The following is a 17,315-nucleotide window of genomic DNA, read 5'->3' as shown; positions in this document are numbered from 1 at the left end:
ACCCGGGCTCCGCAGCCGGCGAACGGCCGTGGTCCCCGGTCTCGGCGCGCGGCGCTTTCGGGCCGCTCCCTCAGCATCTCCTTCGGGCCCGGAGCCCAGGGTGGCCGGCCGATGGGCGACCCGGAGGGCCGGGGATCGGCGGAGGGGAGGGAGGAGGGCGAGCGGCGGGCTGATGGGCGCTGGCCTGGGGACGGAGCCTGCTGGGCGGGCTCCGGGGACGGGCTGCTGGACCAGCCGGGGTGGCGCGCAGAGACTGGGGGGAGGCTGGCGGGGTCCCCAGGGTGGTCTAGGGCGCGGCGAGCTTGGCTCGGGGGCTCCGGGGCGGCGGCGGCGGCCGGGGAGGCTGCCGGCCCGGGGAGGCACCGCTCTGTGCCCGCCCCGCGCAGACCGAGCTGCGGCCGCTGGGGGGCGCTCCCGCCCGGCCAGGCGCGCCCGGAGGCCCCGCCGGCAACTCCACCCAGGCGCTCCCGGGCCTGGCGCTAGGCCGCGCTGCCCCGCAGGCTCCGCAGCTGCCCAAGGGGCCCCTAGCAGTGCCTTCCCCTCAGGCCCCCTGGTTTACAGTCTCCCTCAGCGGGCTCGCCCTTGAGTGAGGGACGTGCTCCTGAGGCCCCTCGGGGCCACCAGCAGGGGAGCGCGCCCCTGGGATGCAAAGCCAGGTCTGGGGAAAGCGCCCGCCTCATCTTGGATCAGGACTGGAGGGGGTGGGCGGAGGTGGGGGCAGTAGGACGCGCGGTGGAGTGGTGCCTGGCTCACTCAGTTCTGCCTCTCTGCTGGCCCCTCCTTCCCCTCGAATGAACAGGTAGCAGAGAATGATCTCCAAGACTGCCTGGGAAAGGGGCCTAGAGACTGTGGGGGAGGCAGCTCCGGGTCTGGGGTCCAGGGGGGGTCCTCACGGCCCATCTCCTCAGTTCAGGTGTCTCGGGGTCTGTCACCAGACATGTGGTGGACCTGGCATGTGGGCCTGGGCAGTGGGGAGACTTCCTGGCCCAAGCTTTTTGGCTTCGGGTACCACAGGGTCAGATTGGGCTGTGATCTCCTGAGCTTATGGGCAAGTGGCCCTGGTTGGGGGCCCCGGGGGCGGGTGTCCCTCAGAACTCCCCCCTTATCCCATGACCATTCCTTTCCTAGAGAAACTAAGCTTCTCGGGGAGGCCCCCCCGCCCCCACCTGGACCTGGCTTCCTCTGAGACCCCTGCAAGCCCCATCTCTCCCAGGCCCCTGTCCCTCGTCCTGACACCATCCAGAGGCTGCTGGGCCATGACCCCCCCTCCCTCACTGACCCTGCCTCCTTGACCTCCTCGGGGACCTCTGCAGCCCCCTCCCTTCTGTTTTAAGCCCCCAGCCCTGCAGGTACCACGGAGCAGGCTAGGCCAGTGCTGAGGGCTTCTTGGGGGAGGGGCCCAGGTTGCGGGGCCTGTCTCCAGGAGCCGCTGGCTGGAATGGGAAAAGCAGTGGGCAGGGGAGCATATGTTCAACCCTGCGGGAGGAGTAGTGCCTGGTGCCCCCGTACAGGAGAGGAGCTGGAGGAAGTCACGGCAGGCAGCTTTGTGGTGGGGCCCCCACTAGGTCAGCTCTGTGGAAGGAGGGTCCCAGCCCCCCAGTCCCAGGCCATCTCAGGGAGCCCATCACAGGGACGTCAGGTGAGACCACGGGTCCTTCTCAGGCTGAAGCTCCTGCCTCGGTTGCATCCTGACCCAGAAGCCTTTGCGGCTGTCCTGGAACACGGTGGGATTTGAGTGGGGCCCATCCCACCTGAAGGCCAACAAACCTCACCCCTGGCTGTCCAGCCCCAGGTGTGGCAGCCAGCATGGGGCCCAGCATTGCAGCCCAAAGGTCCAGGGAGAAACCCACCCCCAGGGAAGGGGGAGACCACTGAGCCCAGTCCACTCCGCCTGCCCCACATCCACCCCTGGGCCAACCCCATGCCTGGACGAGTCCCCTTCCACATCTGGCTCTCACCTGGCCCTGCCTTCCAGAGACTGCACCTGTCTCTAACCCCTTTGCCCATGCAATAACAAAAGGCAGCCCAGACCCACGTCAGACAAACCATTTTGCTGACTTATTTATCGACAGTGAACTGGGGTAGTACTCAAACAGGAAACCACCTGGATGGGGTTTTGGCACCTCACGTACAGGGGCACACACCCAGAAGCTCCCACACATGCACACACGCTGCCCACATCCGCAGCAAGCGGGCTCCAGCTGGCCCCGTGTGTGCGGAGACATTTAGTGGAGCCCTGAGAATGAAACAAGATGTGCGAAGGCGGAGGGACCCGGAATGCAGATGCCCCGCAGGAGGCGAGTGAGTCCCAGAGCCTGGAGGGGAGGGAGGCCAGGTGCACGTGGGGTGTCTCTCATCGAACTCCTCCCAAGCGCCCCTCCACAGATCTGGGCTCCAGGGGGTCAGGGAAAGGGATGAGGGTGGGACCGGTGTGGCGAGGCTCCCCTCCTGTCTGGGCATAGAGTCCATTCTCTACGGAGATGAAACTGCCACGGGCAGAGGTGGGCAGGGGCACCCTGGGGGAGAGCCGCTGGTGGCGGTGGGCCACGTCCAGGGCTGCTGGGTGGAGGTAACTGGTGTGGATGGTGTTGTAAGGGATGTGCAGTGCCAGGGAGGCTCGGCCGGCCGCCTGCAGGAGCAACAGGGAAGGAAGGTCAAGGGAGACTCCACCTTGTGACCCACTCAGCTCCCTGCTCCAGACACCAAGCCCCAGTCCTCACCTGAGCTCGCACCTGTGTCTGAGAGCTGGCGAGGGGTGGCTGAAGCTTAGGGACAGTCCTAGGGAGAGAGGTAGGAGGAGTCAGAGGCATGGACTATAGCTAGCCCATTGGTGTGGGGCTTCAGATCAGGCCTGGGTGCGGGCTGGGTCTTACCAAAGCCTCTGTCGAAGCAGGAGGTGCAGGAGGAAGCAGCAGCCAAAGAGGAGGACCCCTGACACCCCCAAGATCCCAGCCAGGTCGGCCCGCAGAAAGGGAGTTGAAGTGGGGACAGGGATCCCTGTGCACAGAGAAAGACGGGCCAGATGGGGCCAGTGCCCCCTGTCCCTCCCTGGGCCCCGCTCCTCGTCATGCCCACCTTGGTCTGTGCTGAGAAGGTTCCCACAGGCCTCCTGGGAGCCCTCAGGGAAGGATGCAAACTTGCAGCAGAAGGTGGTGTTGGGACTGGGGCTCCTCCCCTCAGCCCCTTCCAGGGTGAGGGAGAGGCTGGTTGTGGTTTCCCAATGGACTTGGCGGGCAGGGGCCCAATGCTGGGTGCCGAATTCTGGGTGCAGCACAGCCAGCCTGACTCCTCCGGCCCCATCGGGGCCCCCCCCAGCTCACAGTTACCAGGGAGATAGAGCCAGAGCCCAGGAATCCACAGCGGACAGTGAAGGACGCAACCTTGGTGGCCTCTCTCTGAACTTGTACCCACACCTCAGGGGTCCCTGCAGAGTACAGGGATGGAAAGTCTGAGGGCTCTGTCCCCCCCCCCCCCCACTTTCTTTCTGGCTAGGCCCTGATTATCGCCTCCCCCCACCCTCCCTCACCTGCAGTGATGCAAAGGCTCAGCAGCACCAGGAGTGGGCCCAGGGGCTGCGGCCCATCCATGCTCCCTTCAGCCAGCTCTGGGGGCTGTAAGGGATGGCACCTGGTTTTCATCTTCATCACAGGAAGTCCTCACATTGTGAGCAGGCCAGGGGAAGCAGCCGTGCACACGGGCTCCCCACAGCCCTGCCCCACTTCCTTTACTCAGTTCTACCACAGAGGAGGTGAAAAACAAGAGGATTATTGACTCCCCTCTGCCAGGAGCCTTACAGGGAAGGTGACCAGGTTTTCCCTGTCCCCAGAGGCTGCGCTTCTGTGGGAGTAGGACAGGGTTCCCTCACAAGCCTGGGGAAGGGTGAGTGGTGAGGGAGGCACAGATGCTGCAGGGAGGAGTACTGGTTTCTCAAGAGAAACAAGTCTCTGTCCTCTGACCTCTGCCCTTCTCCCAGTCAAGGAGCAGGGGATGTGAAGGAATTGGGGGAGAAGGAGCAGGAAAGCAGGAGGCTGGGTGAGAGCCAACCTCAGAGCCCCCTGCCCCTCCTTGTTCATCAGGGCCACCTGTACGGGCCTTTAAACACTTCTGGTACCACCGAGGCCTGTGTCTGAATCCCAGCCCAGACATCTCTCCTGAACTTCATCCAGCCTCCTGTATCCAGAGCTGCCTACTTCACATCTTCTTTTGGATGTCTAACTGGCAAACTCAGCAAGTCCGAAACACAACTGTGCTCCCTCTGCAGCCTTTCCCACCACACTGATGGCAACTTCGTCATCCTTGACATCTTGCTCCCACCCAACCCTTCAGTAAATCCTCTTCGCTTTCCCCCTCACACTGACAACTGCTTACCACCCCCCACTGCCACCTCCTGAGCCAAGCCACCATCTTCTCTTGCCTGAATTAGTGAATTTGTCTTCTAACTGGTCTCCCTGCCTCTACCTCTGCCTTTCTACAGTCAATTTTCCATATAGCCTTCAGTGTAGTGTTGGACAGCTCTCCATGCCTCTGCACACCACCCAGCTTACTCTGAGCAATGCTCCTAAATCCTGATGATTTGGCTCTCCTGCCTCACCAGCATGCAAATTTACTGAATTCAAGCAAAAGTCCTCTTTCACCAGCTTGCATGTTCCCATCCCTCCCCACTTTAATTTTCTTGATGTTAAAATTGTCGGTCTTTTGCTTTGTCCTTTCTCGATTTTGCATATTGCTTGGGAAGGCTGTATAGAAATATTTTTATAGTTTTGTTTTTATGCTTATCTCTAGAAGGATTTATTCTTAGTTTGTGAAGAATTATGTTTTGGGGATAGTGTAAAATAGCAGTGTGACATTTTAAGTGGAGCACTAAATGTCCTCAAGCCACTGATTGAACAGTCTGCTTCTGTCCTGTTTCGAAAGACCACCTTGATCATAAATTTAATTTCTGCAATTAACAGGTCTGCTTCTAGATTTTCTCTTCTGATCTACCCATTGATTTGATTACTCCTGTTTCAATACCACATAGTTCTAACTAGAATACCTTTATGTTTGGATCTGTGTTTGAGGGCAAGTCTTCCTTTGTCCTTTTGCAGAACTCGCTCAGCTATTTCTGAACAGTCTCCAGAATTTTGAACTCCAGAGACATAAAAGTTCATTAAACCTAGCACTGTAAACACTGCCTTGCTGGCCTCTTTCCACTTTGTCCTGGAGGTACAGGCTAAAATGTCACAGGACTGGTAGGGCACCTTCATGGCTTGGACATTTCTCATGAAATCCCTGCAGGCACAGCCCACATCCCGCTGCAGTGTAAAGCCCTTGTGGTCTCCAGAATTACACCAGTGAGAGTTGGAACTGGCGCCACAATTTGATAGTTGTGCAAGCTTAGACAAAGTGACAACCTCCCAAAGACGCAATAACACGACACCAAGACTGCTCTGTGTGTTCTAGGGTCACTGAGTCCCTTAACTAAGTTAGGCAGGCACAGTACCCTGCTCATGCCTGGCTCAGGCCCTGCATGCGTGCTGGCAGCCATCCTTTCCTACAAGACACCCCTTTCTTTGTGCTGTGTGTGGAAGATGATGTGATAACACAGGACTCGATGAAGCTTTTTGTGCCTCTCCCAACAAGGTAAAGGGCTGTCCCCAGTGTGGTCTCCTTACTATAGCCTCCTTTCTGGGAAACAACCCATTGTTCCATGAGCAGTCCTGTTCTTCCTATAGGTTGGTCAGACCCAATGTAGAAAGAAACCTGGGCAGCTGCTCAGGACATGCCTCAGTTCCTAAGACTGAAATACAGGGTCCTATTATAGGGCCTTATCTCACCACACTGAGGAAGTGAAATGGCCATGAAAATCCAGTTTCATAGCAGGATAGTGTTTTTGAGACAACCAAATTTGTCTTCCCTAGTATTCCCTTTTCCCTTCCTTTCAAGCAGTGTTGTCATTAAGTTCACTGCTTCAGAGAGAGGGGTGACATAGGGTGGGAGTGAAGCAGAAGTTTTTTGCCAGTCTATCTAGCTTATGGTCTCAAAAGTCCAACTCCTTCAAGAATCTTGGAAAACTTGTGGCTCAGGTAAAGTTTAGAGAGAAACCAGGGAAGAAAGGAGAACTTATCTCACGAGCCAGAAAGAAGCTCCAGCTTGTGAGGCAGAAAGAGAAAGTGAGACGGAGATGCTCTGAATTCAAAGCAGAGAAGCAGATCTCTGAGGGGCGGCAAGACCCCAGTGTGGGGTGGCTGTGTAGTGAGTTTCGGTACACAGGCCCATGGCAAGACTTGAAGTGATGCCTGTGGCCACATCTGGCACAGAAGCAGTGGAGAGGGATCTGCTGTGTGGGCAGAGGGATATAGCGCCTGCCACCCCAGTGTCTTGGCACTTGACACAACCCTAGCAAAAAGAATGGAAGTTGGAAGAGTAAGGGGTTAAATTTTCCTGGCAGCCAGGCAGGAAAAGAGCTTGAAATAAAAATTAAATTGTAGAGGAAAATAAAGTTAAGTCTCTGCTCATCCAAGTCTGTAGAGTGAATCTCGTAACTGCTACATTTATTTTATTTTTGCATATATTTTAAGTGTTGTGGTAAAGGTGACTTTTATTCTACTACTCGAGCCATTACATTTTACTTTTTATCAAAGTAATGTAAGTTAGAGGTAGTATGTGAGCATATACTTCATGTTCCATCTGTCCTGCTTTATTTGCAAAGGACTCACCTTCATGAGGAGAGCAACTCACTTGGGGTCTCAAGGCAAACATAAGGTAAGCGGTGGAGTCAGGGTTGGAACTCAGATTACTGCAGCTGCAGAACCCACACTCCTAACACCTGTGCTGAAATGCCTCTCCTGCACACAGTTTCAAAGACATTAAAGTTGAGCTACAAGGTTTATGTAAAAAAAAATAAAATAAAAAGCAGTCCTCAGACCCCACAGTGAAGAGCCAAGGGTTTATTCCTGGGTCCACCTCACCCCCGGGAGCCCACGTGCTCAATGACTAGGCAAGGATGCCTCTTGTCATCCTCTGATGTGGCTTCAGGAGAGGATACTGCAACCACAAAGACTCCCTCCTGCTTCTGCCCACCTGCACCGCACTATCCTGCCCTTGGTTCTCCAACTACTCAATAAAATTAATTATGTTTTCCTCGTAAGTGTCCCCAGGATTCTGGCCTCCTTTGCTCAGGAGAGGTCTTCTCTAACCTTCCTGGTTCTATTTGGTGAGTTTCCCACTGTTCTCATTATTTCTCGGCTTCTTCCTGATCGCAGCCCTCTAAGTGTCTGTTTACCCAAGCTACTCCAGCGCAAACCACTTAGGGGCTTTCAGTTAACCTCCACTAAACAGTGACTTGTTTTGTGAATCCTTTCTAGGATCTCAACATCTCATTTTATCCCCAGGGAAGGAACTAAAAGTAAGGAACTCAAAAAAAACTTCAAATGTCTGAGCATGAAAAGCAGCCTTTCCCCCGTTTCTCTATGCATCCCCTCAGGTCATCCAAGCACGATTTCTTCTTTCATCTTATAACCTCAGGGTCAGTGTTGCCTGGAGTTCAAAGTACACGGGACTTACCTATTAGATGAAGATTCTTTTCAGGAACCTGGCAAAAAATCTCTTCAGTTCATAATTCAGGTGATAACACCCATAATTCACTTTCTGGAAGACTTTCATGGCAACAATTTGGGTTTAAAAAATGTCTTACTGAAAATTATTTTAAAACGATTTCAAAGCAATTCAATATTATGCTGACAGCCAGGTATGGCAGTGCAAGCCCATGAAAGTGTTGCTCAGTATCACTCTGCCCTGGGTAAGGCCCAGCCCGTGCAGAGCCTCTGCTCTTATGCCCCAGCCAGCTGCAGCTCTGGTTCCAGCCGGGCCTGGGCCTGGCCAATTGGGGTTGCGGCCCATGAAGCCCACAGACCAGCCCTTGGCTGGCAAAGGGTTCACAGCACAGTGTCCTTAAGAGCAGTGGTTTTCCAAGCGGGGTGTGTGCACCTCAGGTAATACACAAAATATCCACAGATGTCATGCTTGAGAAATTATTCCCATGCTTAATTTTTAAAGATGAAAATAGAAGGGAATTAAGTTTTATTAATATTGATGTACAGATGGACAATTGTGCCCTCACTGGGGTCCAAATGCCACAGTTGGCTTCTAATATGGTAAGCTGTCTGAGGAAGAGAGCTGCCGCAAAGCTTAGGACCACAGAACACAATTTCTACGCTACAGAATGGAGTGGTTTTGTGGTTCCAAACAATGTGTATTTCCCCACAAGAACACTCTTATTTGCACTTGGAAGAGTTTCAGTAGGTTCTGAATTCCTCTATTTGAAAAGCAGTTATGGTAGCCAAAGAGGTACTTTTTACATTTGGTTTCATCTATTTTGAGAGGTACTTTGTTTTTCAGTTATGAACATCATTGAAACTCAGTTTAAACTGAACTCTCAACCAGAACTTCACAAAATGTTAAACCCTAATTTTAAAAAGTTTCTTTTTACTCTAAAATACTATTTTAGAGAAAGGGGCATTTTCTGTTCATATCTAAAATGATTATTTCATCATTAACTGACCCATTATGCTTTAATATATGTGTCATAATATATAAATACGTGGTAAATGTCTATGTAACTAAATTTTTTAACTGATAAAGATGCCAAAACTTGTGTGCTTGAACTCTTAAGGTCCAGTTCCAGTTATTACCGTTACATAACAACCTGCCCCAAACTTAGTAACAGTCTCTATTTCATTAAGCCCATGGGGCATCTATGGATCAGGAATCTGGAGAGGGCAGAAGACGGTTGGTCTCTGCTCCCTGACCCCTGGCTCTCAGTTGGGAAGACTCAAAAAGCTGAGGGTTGGAATAATTTTATTCATTCACATGCCTGGAGATTGATGTTGTATGATGGCTAGGACCTCAGCTAGGGCTGGGGGCTGGAAGCTACACATGGTTTCTCCATGGGACTGCTTGGGCTTCCTCACAGCAGGGTGACTGGGTGCCAAGAGTGAAATCTGCCAGTTTCTTGTACTGGGCCCAGAAACTGGCACAGCATCAATTCTACCATATTCCATTAGTCCAGCAATCACAAAGCCCAGATTCAAAAGGACCTAGACCCAACCTCTCAAAAAGGAGTACAAAGAATTTGAAGAGGACATTATAAAAATTCCACAAATTCTAAGGTTGGGGCTCAATCCACCACACCAGGCTGCATGCAGGTATCTACATTTACACAAGGCCTCCAAGTCTATCTTCTCATCTTGAAGTCCCTTTAATTGGTTGGTATTTAAATAACTTGGGAATCCTTCCCCATCTGGATCCATTAGTGACTTCTATCATATCATGTAAGTTTTCCCAATCTATGCCTAAATCTCATTTTAAAAAGGCTCCTATAGTTCACAGCTCATGTTAGGGGTCACTGTTTCTATTTTACTATTTTTTTTTTTAACTTTTTATTCTGGTAACATATGCAACCTAAAATTTCCTATTTTAACCACTTCTGTGTGGAGGGTGCATATGGGAACCCTGTACTTTCTACATGTCTCAAAAAAAAAATTTTAAAAACCCAAACAAAATAAAGAAATAAATACAAACCAAAAAAGTCTCCTTTCCCAGATGTTCCACCAGAATACATCCTGTAGATCTTTGTGTTAACTTCCCCCAGGGCACTGATGGGCTGCATGCCTAAAAGGAGACTCAAGTCCAATCCAAATTCCTCAAGCTTTTGTCTGGGGGAGGAATGTGGGGAGGGTAAAGGAAAGGAGGACAGAGGAAGAGAGAAAAGAAGAGAGCAGGGAGGAAGGAGAGAAAGAAGGAGAAATGGTTTCAGCTAACCATAAAGTAGATTAATATGACCTGGCCATCAAATGGCAGAGTGACCTTAACTTAGGAAGTAATGACTCCTGGGCAGACTATTAGTTTGATATCACATTGTAGTGAGAAACAGTCATTAAAGCAGATACTCAGGACAGGAAATTATACCTAAGAGGAAAGGTCAAAGAGCTACTTATACTGTAGAAGACGATGATCAAAGTAGAAAGTAACAATGACTCTCTTTATACATTTGAACACTTGTCAGAAGGAGAAGAGGAAACAAGTATTTTGTTTTGCTCTAAGATTAAGCAGAACAAGAAGCACCAAAGCTTCAAGGCAGATTTCAGGCAGCTATTTTGAGGTATTCTAGGTGAGAGACGATGGTGGCAACGAGAAAAGGGGAGGGATAAGAGATATATTTTTGAGTACACTTGGTGAAGGTCTTGGTGAAGAATGAGGTGGGAGGTAGTGAGGATGAAGGAGGTGGATGGGTCAAGGAGACCTTGAAATCTTGAGTTGGGCATTTAGAATAACTTCTACTTTTCCTCCCAACTCTCAGATATTATAGTTCTATGAATTCCAAATTCTAACAGGTATCTTAGAGATGAGGGAATTATATTACCTCTGGAAAGAACCCCTGGGTAAAAGCTGCCAGGAAGACTCCCTAGTGACTGGCCTGGCCTAAATCCAGGAGAGAGGCACAGTTCTGCAAGGCACCCCACTGCACCTTCCACCCACCAAAATGTACCTTCTCTCTTTTAGGCCTAAGTTGTCACCTTAAATAAATTACTCAAAAGCAGCCAATGTCTCCCTAACTCCTCTGCCACACAGTCTCAATTACTAAGCAATACAATCTTTGAGAGCCCAAGTACAAAGAAGTATGTGTGCGTTGCTGAGTACCTGCACACTGGGTCAGGTGGCTAGGTAGAGCCACCCCAGATACCAGCAGGCAAATAACCTAATCTCTGTTAGTTTAACAATCTCAAATTAAGCTACTGAGAACCAGCTGATTCAAACATATTTATTGAGCTTATCACTACAGCACAAAAGACGCTGGGACAGATGATATTCCAAAAATACAGGAGAACTCTTTCCATTAAACACATGGAGGCAGTGCTCCTCTTCAAATATTGAGATGAAGTTCCCCTCTCCCATTCTCCAAACACGGCAGGAAAGAGGCACTGTGCTCACACACAGAGGGACAGAGCTGTGGTGCGTTAGGAAGGAAAGTGAAGTTGAGGCTTCTTCATCCCAACACAAAATCATTCGAGAGAACAGTTAGGTTAGCAAGGCAACACCCCCCACCTCCCCACCTCCCCTCAGAGACCAAGGGAAGGGGCCTGGAAGTGATGGTTCATTTTGTTCTTTTTCTTGTTCATCCTTTCCAAGCGGACATGTCCTTGAGGTGGGGAGTGGAGATGGGGAGGGGCACAGATGCATGTCAGAAATCCTATAATCAGAAAGATGAAGGGAAAACACAAAGACATAATCAATAGCTCAAAAGGCAAACACATGACTGCCTGGTCCTCCAGATTTCAAATCTACCTTCCTGCCCCTATTCTTTGCAAAAGTTCCAGAGATACCTGAGAGATACCCATGGGCTTTGGCCTTTCTACCTGTTTGACAGGGAAACACAGGTTACCTGCCAATATTTTCCAAGGATACATGATCCCTCTTAACCTACCTTCTACAGTCTATTTGGGGGCACGCACCTCAATGTTCAGCTCTGTAGAATCTAAGAGGTCCAGCCAGTGCTCGCCAGGGGAAGAGTGGCTACTTTGTTGCTAAAGAGAATGGGGCCAAAGTCAGAAAGGTCTCGCCCCAACTCCCAGCACACCCCAAACATTAACTAAGTTCCTTTTCCAGTCTCCTAATAAGTGCAAAGGGGCACAACAGATCCCCTGACACAGTCAGAGAGGGAATATTATCAAAGGCAGGGGAGATGGATGATGAGCAACAGACTGCAGGGAGTCCTCAGAGAAATGACTTCTCTCCTGGCCTGCCCAGACATAGACTTTTAAATTAGTTCAGTTTTAGAACTAGAGAATGGAATTTTTCTGAGAGACCTGTAGAAAAGAATTTTTTAACAGAGACCTTGCTTCTAGTCTCTGATTGAAGATGTCACTGGTTTTTCATTTGAGTCCAAGACCTCTATTCCTCTGTCCTGTGTGGTCCTTTCTCCCCACTGGAAGACTGGGGTCTAAGGAAGAACGAGAGCAGCTACTCCTGACAGAACACAGCCCTTTTCAGTTTATTAGGTGCCTTCATTAATGCGATTTTATGTAAATGTTCCATTTTGTAGGTAAGGAAATGGAAGTTATTTCAGGGTAAGGAGCTAATTTGATAAAGATTAGCAACCAGTGGAAATAAGAATTAAAATTCATGTCACCTAACTCCGAATTCTATGCTTTTACTACTCCATGGCTAATACTACCTTCTGGGGAAGCAGAAAGGCTAGGATAGAAAAGAGAGAGAACAGACTGACACAGAATGGGCCAGGCCTATAAAGGAGAGAGGAAGGAAGGGAGGTATATGGTGAAGAGACTTAGTGAATGGGATGCAAGATTGGGCTGGATGATTTTCTATATATAGCTCTAGAATCCCTTCCAATTCTTAGGAGATTCTCAGCAGTTTAGAGTTAACAATACTTTCTTGGGAGTTGGGGTGTGTGTGTGTTGCTCTTCCAGCTCTTTTTGGATTTTTAATATCCTTTCTTATATCACAAACAAAAGTAAATAGCAGTCCAAGGCATCTTACAAACCTCCCTTCTTTACTCTATGATTCTTTCAAAAACTTCTAAGCAGTTTTCAAGAAAAGGGCATCATCAGGATTGACACAGGAAAATCATTCTAATTTCTCTTTCTCTTACCTACCTCTAATTCGAGAGGAAGAGGGAAGTTACTGGGTCCACTCACCTTATATGTCTCTTGCCATTCTTCACCTGATTCATTTTGAATTGCTAACTCTTCTTCCTCCTCCTCTTCCATAAGGCTGAGCCTGATGGGGCAGAGCAGAGGTTTTCAACATGTTTTTCTTGAAGGATGCCTGGGAGTTTCTCAAGCCCTTTCAGAGAAGAACAGTGGGCAGTACGGAGAGCAGGTTTCTAGGACATCTCCTGCTTCAATCACAGAAGCTTGACTATATCAATTTTACATACTAGGGCTCCAGACTATACTGGAATAAAGTGTTTCATGATTAAGACAAGTCTGAAAATCACTGGCATAGAAACACTAGAAGAGAGGAGATGCTTCCACAGTGGGGTGAAGATCAAAGATGACAAGAAAAGCTCACCGTGTCAGTCGATTGCCCAGATGAGGAGTTGAAGGGGGGTGCAAAGTATGGAAATGCTGTGGACCTGAGTTCCTTGACCTCTGGGGGCCTGGAAGATGCTGGCTGTTGGGAATGTAAGAGGATCAGTGTCAGGGGGCAAGGGTAAAGGCTAAAAAGAGGAGGTAAGGTGGTCAGTGTTAAAGGGAAAAAGCTCAGAATGTAAGGATGAAGAGAAATTTAAAGATAGAAACACAGAAAAAGGACTGGAGAAGAATCAGAGAGGGAGACAGTGCTGAAGCCAGGAACAACAGAACAGAAACAGCACGATGGAGATGGCAGGACACCAAACTGGGAAGCCAGAGACCCAGATTCTCAATATGATCCTCACCTTTGAGGAATCTCTGATTCTGAGCCACCTTCTTCTTCCATCTCTTCTAATGCCTCTAGGGGCTGCCTACTCTTCACAGCTGTAGAGGTGAGGGTGGGTACAGGTGGGCTGCTGCTCAGCTGTAGACTTTCTTCCTGGGGTGGAGAGATGTCCTCTTCGTTCTGCCTGGAGGGGCCTGCAGAGAAGCAGATGGACATATCATCCACAGACCAGGTACCATCTGCAGACGTTTTTACTTTTTCAAGACCTGCCCATGATTTATGAAATTAAAGTTAAGAAAGAAGAGAATAGAAAACTTGTATGACCTCATTCTGTTGTGACTCAAGAATGAGCAGGAAGCTAATGCATAGCTGTATGTTCTAAAAAGTAGGCCTTGTTCAAGAAAAATTACAAGGCTGCTAATTTAAAAAGATGGAAAGAGATATAAATACATATTTCACAGATAAAACATATAAACTCAAATGTGAAAAAAAGCTGGATTCCCAAAGGCTGAGAGATGGGAAGGAAGTTGGTCTGGGTTAATCAGTGTAGACATCTGAAATCCTACCCATTCAAGATATCTCTAGTGAGAAAGAGCTTAAAATGTCAACAGAGTTTGTGACCAGAAGCTAGGGTGGAAGCATGAAAGCTAGAGAACAAAAAACTGAAGACAGAATTTCCTAAGGGCCAGAAAAAAATGAGATGGTTGCAATGTCACTGTGATTTTGATATGAAGGATAAGTGGAGGACCTGGCACTCAAAGTATAAAGGACCTCACTCCTCCAGGAGTCTAAGAAGGTAGAAAAGGATTAAGAATTTAGACGCCTGAGAAAATCCAGGTAATACCATTTTAAATCAGAAGTCAAATTGAAATTAACGTCTACCACAGCCATTTCTGTATCCTAAAAACAATAACCTGAATGTAAGCTGCTACTGGTTCAAGCAAAGAGAGGTACAGAAAACAGGAGGGAACCATGCAGCCCCCACCCAATTGTATCCCTAGAGGAAACCTTGAGCTCTCGGAAGGTGGCAACACTGACTCTGGGCTGAAACGGGACAAAATGTAGAAGGATTTGTTTCACCATCACCTCCACTCTCCCTTCTACGTGAACTAAACAATAATAACCATGGCCAGCTGCATCTGTGCTACGGAACTATAGCACTAGCTGCCTGTTTGTCATTTCCACTGGGATATACTTCTGTCATTTGGGATTCACTGGTTCAAGCCTGATTTATCTTCCCAAAACTGGCTTCCCTCCCAAACTATCTCCATTCTTCATTCGCTTTTCAGATTCAATTTCAGAGTCCCTTCTTCCCACTCTACTGGACTTTGATTAGTCACTGTGTTACTTTTCTCAAGGGCAGACATGACCAGCCCTTCCTCTCCATCCTATTGGAGGCATTCATTATCATATATTACTATACACACGAACTACTGTTCATGTCACTACTGTGACACTACTGTGACAGTTTCTTAGTTCATATTTCTACTTTTTTTATTGCCTTTTCTCTCTTCGATTTTTCATACTGATAACAAATAAATATTAAAACACTGTTTTCACTGTAAAATTCCTTGTTCAAAAAATCTTTTCCTAAAAAATGAAGTCGGAGGTCTCACGCTGCCTGACTTTAAGGCATATTATGAAGCTACAGTGGAAAAAACAGCATGTTTCTGGCATAAAGATGGATATATTGACCAATGGAATTGAACAGAGTGTTCAGATATAGACCCTTTCATCTATGGACAATTGATCTTTGATAAGGCAGTCAAGCCAACTCACCTGGGACAGAACAGTCTCTTCAATAAATGGTGCCTAGAGAACTGGCTATCCATATGCAAAAGAATGAAAGAGGACCCATATCTCACACCCTATACAAAAGTTAACTCAAAATGGATCAAAGACCTAAACATTAGGTCTAAGACCATAAAACAGTTAGAAGAAAATGTAGGGAAATATCTTACAAATCTTATACTTGGAGGCAGTTTTATAGACCTTACACCCAAAGCAAGAGCACTGAAGAAATAAATAAATAAATGGGAACTCCTCAAAATTGAACACTTTTGCACATCAAAGAACTTCATCAAGAAAATAAAAAGACAGCCTACACAATGGGAGACAATATTTGGAAATGACATATCAGATAAAGGTCTAGTATCCAGAATTTATAAAGAGACTGTTCAACTCAACAGCAAAAAGACAGCCAATCCAATTACAAAATGGGAAAAAGACTTGAACAGACTTCTCAGAAGAGGAAATACAAATGGCCAAAAGGCACATGAAGAGATGTTCAACTTCCCTGGCCATTAGAGAAATGCAAATCAAAGCCACAATGAGATATCATCTCACACCACCCAGAATGGCCATTACCAACAGAACAGAAAATGACAAGTGTTGGAGAGGATGTGGAGAAAGAGGCACATTTATTCACTATTGGTGGGAATGTCAAATGGTGCAACCACTGTGGAAGGCAGTTTGGCGGTTCCTCAAAAAACTGAATATAGAATTGCCATATGACACGGCAATACCATTGCTAGGTATCTACTCAAAGGACATAAGGGTAAAAACACAAACGGACATTTGCACACCAATGTTTATAGCAGCATTATTTACAATTACCAAGAGACGGAAACAGCCAAAATGTCCATCAACAGATGAGTGGCTAAACAAACAATGGCATATACATACAATGGAATATTATGCAGCTTTAAGACAGAATAAAATTATGACGTATGTAACAACATGGATGGACCTTGAGGACATTATGCTGAGCGAGATTAGCCAAAAACAAAAGGACAGATACTGTATGGTCTCACTGATATGAACTGACATTAGTGAATAAACTTGGAATATTTTGTTGGTAACAGAGAGCATCAGGAGATAGAAATAGGGTAAGATACTGGGTAACTGGAACTGAAGGGACACAGACTGTGCAACAGGACTGAATATAAAAACTCAGAAATGGACAGCACAATACTACCTAACTGTAATACAATTACGTTAAAACACTGAATGAAGCTGCATGTGAGAATGATAGAGGAAGGAGGGCTGGGGGCATAAATGAAATCAGAAAGAAAAATAGATGTTAAAGATTGAGATGGTATAATCTAGGAATGCCTAGAGTGTATAATAATAGTGACTAAATGTACAAATTTTAAAAATGTGCATGAGGAAGAACAAACGAATGGCATTACTGCAGGGTGTTGAAAATAGATGGTAACTAATATTTTAAATTTTCACTTTATGTGTGAGACTAAAGCAAAAAATGTTTATTTGGCACAAAATTTATATTTCGCCTAGTGCATTTCCTAATATAACTTACGTAGATAGCTTGATTGAACACCATAAGTACTTGGAATCTCAGGTAGGACATGAGATTTTGTTGGTTTGTCCAGAGTGATGCCCCAATGAATCCCAGAGTGATTCAATCAGTGAGTGGAACAGTATTTGCAGAGTCCCCTTTGGCGAATGGTGAGAACGGGGAGAAATTCAACTTCTCCAAGTTGAACTCTTGATATTCTCACAAGCAGTGTGGACAACCAAAGCTGTAGGCTGAGCCCCAAGGCTTGGGGTTTGTTCATATGAAACTTAACCCCACAAAGGATAGGTCAAGCCTACTTAAAATTTAGGCCTAAGAGTCACCCCCAAGAGAGCCTCTTTTGTTGCTCAGATGTGGCCTCTCTCTCCAGCCAACACAACAAGTAAACTCATCCCTCTCTATGTAGGACATGATGCCCAGGGGTGTGGACCTTCCTGGCAACGTGGGACAGAAATCCTAGAATGAGCTGAGACTCAGTATCAAGGGATTGAGAAAAACCCTAAAATGAATTGAGACTCAGCATCAAGGGATTGAGAAAACCTTCTCAACCAAACCAAAAGGGGGAAGAGTGAAATGAGAC

General features: G+C 47.7%; 2 protein-coding genes and 1 long non-coding RNA gene across 10 annotated transcripts in view; 1 reads left to right on the top strand and 2 right to left on the bottom strand.

Annotated features, from left to right (window-relative positions):
• Positions 1-1,362: 1,362 nt before the first annotated feature.
• Positions 1,363-3,654, bottom strand: PVRIG (PVR related immunoglobulin domain containing). Its single transcript, XM_077140742.1, is given in 6 exon segments — positions 1,363-2,629; positions 2,721-2,778; positions 2,874-2,997; positions 3,076-3,310; positions 3,312-3,424; positions 3,527-3,654. Coding segments are annotated over 6 exon segments (924 nt in total). The 5' UTR covers positions 3,645-3,654; the 3' UTR covers positions 1,363-2,353.
• LOC143667032 (uncharacterized) lies at positions 2,094-16,429 on the top strand. The gene is made up of 3 exons (XR_013167822.1): positions 2,094-2,301; positions 6,692-6,744; positions 12,771-16,429. It is a non-coding gene; the product is annotated as an uncharacterized LOC143667032 (long non-coding RNA).
• The window catches only part of STAG3 (STAG3 cohesin complex component), a 33,580-nt gene continuing 27,052 nt past the window's right edge, over positions 10,788-17,315 (bottom strand). For 7 of the 8 annotated variants that reach the window (XM_077140736.1, XM_077140737.1, XM_077140740.1 and 4 more), the window contains 5 exons: positions 13,439-13,613; positions 13,072-13,173; positions 12,696-12,777; positions 11,493-11,564; positions 10,788-11,230 (listed from right to left, as the gene is read on the bottom strand). In XM_077140736.1, the coding sequence (XP_076996851.1) occupies positions 11,222-11,230; positions 11,493-11,564; positions 12,696-12,777; positions 13,072-13,173; positions 13,439-13,613 (440 nt within the window). In that variant the 3' untranslated portion in view covers positions 10,788-11,221. The remainder of the gene's footprint in view (positions 11,231-11,492; positions 11,565-12,695; positions 12,778-13,071; positions 13,174-13,438; positions 13,614-17,315) is intronic. The other variant, XR_013167821.1, reaches the window with a different exon arrangement.

Source organism: Tamandua tetradactyla, chromosome 23 (assembly GCF_023851605.1).
Source record: "Tamandua tetradactyla isolate mTamTet1 chromosome 23, mTamTet1.pri, whole genome shotgun sequence".
In the NCBI taxonomy this organism is placed as follows: Eukaryota; Metazoa; Chordata; class Mammalia; order Pilosa; family Myrmecophagidae; genus Tamandua; species Tamandua tetradactyla.
Note: the sequence above shows the minus strand (reverse complement) of the source record. Positions and strands in the feature narration are given on the sequence as shown.